We start from the raw sequence: 5,099 nt of genomic DNA on the forward strand, positions 1-5,099 counted from the left end.
CACAGTGGCAGCCATGTTGGCTCCAACATGTCAAGTAATGAAGACTTTTCTAGCACAGTGGCAGCCATGTTGGCTCCAACATGTCAAGTAATGAAGACTTTTCTAGCACAGTGGCAGCCATGTTGGCTCCAACATGTTAATTAATGAAGACTTTTCTAGCACAGTGGCAGCCATGTTGGCTCCAACATGTCAAGTAATGAAGACTTTTCTAGCACAGTGGCAGCCATGTTGGCTCCAACATGTCAAGTAATGAAGACTTTTCTAGCACAGTGGCAGCCATGTTGGCTCCAACATGTCAAGTAAGGCAGTGGTCCTCAAATGGGGGTCTTCAAGTACCCCTGGGGGTACTTGAAGGTATGCCAAGGGGTACGGGAGATTGTTTGAATATTTTCTAAAAATAGCATTAATTCAAAAATCCTTTGTAAATATATTTAATGAATAATACTTCAAGAAAATATGAATGTAAGTTCATAAAGTGTGAAAAGAAATACAACAATGCAATATTCAGTGTTGACAGCTAGATTTTTGTGGACATGTTCCATAAATATTGATGTTAAAGATGTATTTTTTTGTGAAGAAATGTTTAGAAGTAAGTTGATGAATCCAGATGGATCTCTATTACAATCCCCAAAGAGGGCTCTTTAAGTTGATGATTACTTCTATGTGGGGAAATCTGCATTTATCATTCAATCACTTGTTTATTTTTCAACAAGTTTTTAGTTATTTTTATATCTTTTTTTTCCAAATAGTTGAAGAAAGACCACTTCAAATGAGCAATATTTTGCACTGTTATACAATTTAATAAATCAGAAAGTGATGAAATAGTGCTGTATTTTACTTCTTTATCTCTTTTTTTTTCAACTAAAAATGCTTTGCTCTGATTAGGGCAGGGGTGTCCAAACTTTTTCCACAGAGGGCCGCACACGGAAAAATGTAAACATGCGGGGGCCATTTTGATATTTTTCTTTTTCAAACCATAACAAAATATATGGAATTTTTTTAATCCTTAGGGGTCCTGCTGGGGAGCATAGAGGGTCTCAGTCACTAAAATGTTTAAAAATAAGTCAAATTATTATTATCTTCTTTAATTTATTGCTTACAGTAAATCTCTATATCAACTTGAGGTTGATATAAAGTAAAACAAATAGGGTTTTATGCCTTTTCTGTCTAAGACACCTTTGTTTTTATAGTAAAACTGAAATATGCAGTATTTAGATGGATAGATAGATAGATGGATAGATAGATAGATAGATAGATAGATAGATAGATAGATAGATAGATAGATAGATAGATAGATAGATAGATAGATAGTACTTTATTGATTTCTTCAGGAGAGTTCCTTTATTTAACAATTAAAGTCCTCAAAGATCAATAATGCAGGACACCATTGATTTTAATTATTTAATATTTTTGAGTAATCACAGTGAAAAGTTAAATAAAATCCTACTAAATATATTTGATATCTGAAAGGTTCTGAACCCACTCTAAAGTGATACATTTTTATTTGTTTTTTTTTTACTTTTAACACTTAAACTTCAAGATCAACTTCCAATATATCTGCCGATTTTAAGTTTGAAGTATTATTTTGTTTGTTTTATGCTCTTTTGTCAAAACTTTGATGTTTTTATATGGCAACTACACAACATATGCAATATTTTTTGCACATAAAACATTTTAAAGTGATAATTTTTAAGTAATAATTCTTTATAACATAGATTTTTTTTTCCTTTTTTTTGAGCAATGGAAAAAAAAAAGAAAAGAAATACAAAAGGAAACAAAAAACTGCCTGCATGTCAGCTTGGTGTCAACATGGCCACTTAGATTTCACCTCATTCCACTTTTTCTAAATGTGTTTTATATTATTTTCGCAATACTATCAATTTTGTAATTTTTGCAGACTGTGTGGCGGGCCAGTAAAGGATTAGCTGCGGACCACAAATGGCCCCCGAGCCGTACTTTGGACACCCCTGGATTAAGGGGTACTTGAATTAAAAAATGTGGTACTTGAATTAAAAAATATTCATGATTGAAAAAATGTTGAGAACATGTCAAGTGAGGCATCAAAGAAGACTTTTCAAATGGACTTTAAAATACATTCCATCTCCCTACTTTGTTTCCTTGTCGCCTTTCTCTCGGGGGGCGGGACTTCCGTGGAGGGGGGCGGGAGGACTGTGGTGACGTGGCCGGCTTTGGCGCTGTGTTTCCCGGACATCCTCGCCGCTGACAGCCGCTGTCCTCGGAGCTAGAAGCTAGAAGCTAGCGGCTAGCTGATGCTAATGGAGGCTCCCTCGGTGTTCCTGCTGCTGCTGCTGCTGTGTGTCCACGAAGACGGCCTGCACGCCGCCTCGCCAAGGCGGAGAGGACCTAAAGTCACCGAGAAGGTGTGTACAGGTGTGTGTGTTTGTGTGGTCTAGCGGTACAGGTGTGTGTTTGTGTTCAGGTGTCAACAATTGAAGGCTTCCCGCCAAGGTCACGTGACCCGGATAGCAACTCTGTTATCGCGATATGACACGAGATGATTGATGCTAGCCACAACTGCTTTGTTAGCAATAGATGGCATCCATCCATCCATTAACTACCGCTTGTCCCTTGGTTAAAGAATATATCTTTTATTATTCTGTCAATAGTGTAGCTAGTGGATGTTTGTTAGCAGTAGTCGTTGGTGACACAATACATCTTTTATTATTATTATTCTGTCAATAGTGTAGCTAGTGGATGTTTGTTAGCAGTAGTCGTTGGTGACACAATACATCTTTTATTATTATTATTCTGTCAATAGTGTAGCTAGTGGATGTTTGTTAGCAGTAGTCGTTGGTGACACAATACATCTTTTATTATTATTATTCTGTCAATAGTGTAGCTAGTGGATGTTTGTTAGCAGTAGTCGTTGGTGACACAATACATCTTTTATTATTATTATTATGTCAATAGATGTTCCCTGCAGAGATGATGGACAGGTGTGTGTTGCAGGTGTTCTTTGACATCAGCGTGGCGGGTCAGGAGGTGGGCCGCGTCGTCATCGGTCTCTTTGGAGAGGTGGTCCCTCTGACTGTGGCCAACTTTGTTGCCCTGGCAACAGGAGAGGTGAGTCCCAGGTGGTCCCAGGGGGTCCCAGGTGGTCCCTGATGGTCCCAGGTGGTCCCAGGTGGTCCCAGGTGGTCCCTGGTGGTCCCTGGTGGTCCCAGGTGGTCCCAGGTGGTCCCAGGGGGTCCCAGGTGGTCCCTGATGGTCCCAGGTGGTCCCAGGTGGTCCCAGGTGGTCCCTGGTGGTCCCAGGTGGTCCCAGGTGGTCCCAGGTGGGTGAAGGTGGGTGTAGATGAAGAGAAGAAGTCAGAGTGTGTTTGTGCACAGAAAGGTTACGGCTACAAAGGCAGCAAGTTCCACAGAATCATCAAGGACTTCATGGTCCAAGGAGGAGACTTCACGCTGGGAGATGGCACTGGAGGTGTGGCACACTGATAACTACACTATTCTACCATCTCACCTCACCTGAACACTATTCTACCATCTCACCTCTACACTATTCTACCATCTCACCTCTACACTATTCTACCATCTCACCTCTACACTATTCTACCATCTCACCTCACCTGAACACTATTCTACCATCTCACCTCTACACTATTCTACCATCTCACCTCTACACTATTCTACCATCTCACCTCTACACTATTCTACCATCTCACCTCTACACTATTCTACCATCTCACCTCTACACTATTCTACCATGTGACCATGTCCTTCATAGTACAAATGTCCTTGTGTCCTACATAGAGGACATGTCCTTGTGTCCTACATAGAAGACATGTGCTTGTGTCCTACATAGCAGACATGTGCTTGTGTCCTACATAGCAGACATGTGCTTGTGTCCTACATAGTACAAATGTCCTTGTGCCCTACATAGAAGACATGTCCTTGTGTCCTACATAGAAGACATGTCCTTGTGTCCTACATAGAAGACATGTCCTTGTGTCCTACATAGAAGTCATGTCCTTGTGTCCTACATAGTACAAATGTCCTTGTGTCCTACATAGAAGACATGTCCTTGTGTCCTACATAGAAGACATGTCCTTGTGTCCTACATAGAAGACATGTGCTTGTGTCCTACATAGTACAAATGTCCTTGTGTCCTCCAGGTCACAGCATCTACGGAAGCACCTTTGCTGATGAGAACTTCCAACTGAAGCACATCTCTGCGGGCTGGGTACTACTCATTATTTGACTATTAATCACATCTCTGCGGGCTGGGTACTACTCATTATTTGACTATTAATCACATCTCTGCGGGCTGGGTACTACTCATTATTTGACTATTAATCACATCTCTGCGGGCTGGGTACTACTCATTATTTGACTATTAATCACATCTCTGCGGGCTGGGTACTACTCATTATTTGACTATTAATCACATCTCTGCGGGCTGGGTACTACTCATTATTTGACTATTAATCACATCTCTGCGGGCTGGGTACTACTCATTATTTGACTATTAATCACATCTCTGCGGGCTGGGTACTACTCATTATTTGACTATTAATCACATCTCTGCGGGCTGGGTACTACTCATTATTTGACTATTAATCACATCTCTGCGGGCTGGGTACTACTCATTATTTGACTATTAATCACATCTCTGCGGGCTGGGTACTACTCATTATTTGACTATTAATCACATCTCTGCGGGCTGGGTACTACTCATTATTTGACTATTAATCACATCTCTGCGGGCTGGGTACTACTCATTATTTGACTATTAATCACATCTCTGCGGGCTGGGTACTACTCATTATTTGACTATTAATCACATCTCTGCGGGCTGGGTACTACTCATTATTTGACTATTAATCACATCTCTGCGGGCTGGGTACTACTCATTATTTGACTATTAATCACATCTCTGCGGGCTGGGTACTACTCATTATTTGACTATTAATCACATCTCTGCGGGCTGGGTACTACTCATTATTTGACTATTAATCACATCTCTGCGGGCTGGGTACTACTCATTATTTGACTATTAATCACATCTCTGCGGGCTGGGTACTACTCATTATTTGACTATTAATCACATCTCTGCGGGCTGGGTACTACTCATTATGT

The 5,099-nt window shown here is 40.6% G+C and overlaps 1 protein-coding gene across 4 annotated transcripts in view; it reads left to right on the plus strand.

The window, feature by feature from the left end:
- The first annotated feature begins 2,166 nt into the window (after window positions 1-2,166).
- Window positions 2,167-5,099, plus strand: part of ppic (peptidylprolyl isomerase C) — a 6,345-nt gene continuing 3,412 nt past the window's right edge. For 2 of the 4 annotated variants that reach the window (XM_061888623.1, XM_061888781.1), the window contains exons 1-4: window positions 2,168-2,381; window positions 2,971-3,084; window positions 3,351-3,444; window positions 4,136-4,203. In XM_061888623.1, coding sequence (XP_061744607.1) covers window positions 2,271-2,381; window positions 2,971-3,084; window positions 3,351-3,444; window positions 4,136-4,203 — 387 coding nt within the window. In that variant the 5' untranslated portion in view covers window positions 2,168-2,270. Of the gene's footprint in view, window positions 2,382-2,970; window positions 3,085-3,350; window positions 3,445-4,135; window positions 4,204-5,099 lie in introns of all 4 variants that reach the window. The other 2 variants (XM_061888867.1, XM_061888699.1) reach the window with 2 other exon arrangements.

The sequence above is a fragment of the Nerophis ophidion genome, linkage group LG01, assembly GCF_033978795.1.
Source record: "Nerophis ophidion isolate RoL-2023_Sa linkage group LG01, RoL_Noph_v1.0, whole genome shotgun sequence".
Classification (NCBI taxonomy): domain Eukaryota; kingdom Metazoa; phylum Chordata; class Actinopteri; order Syngnathiformes; family Syngnathidae; genus Nerophis; species Nerophis ophidion.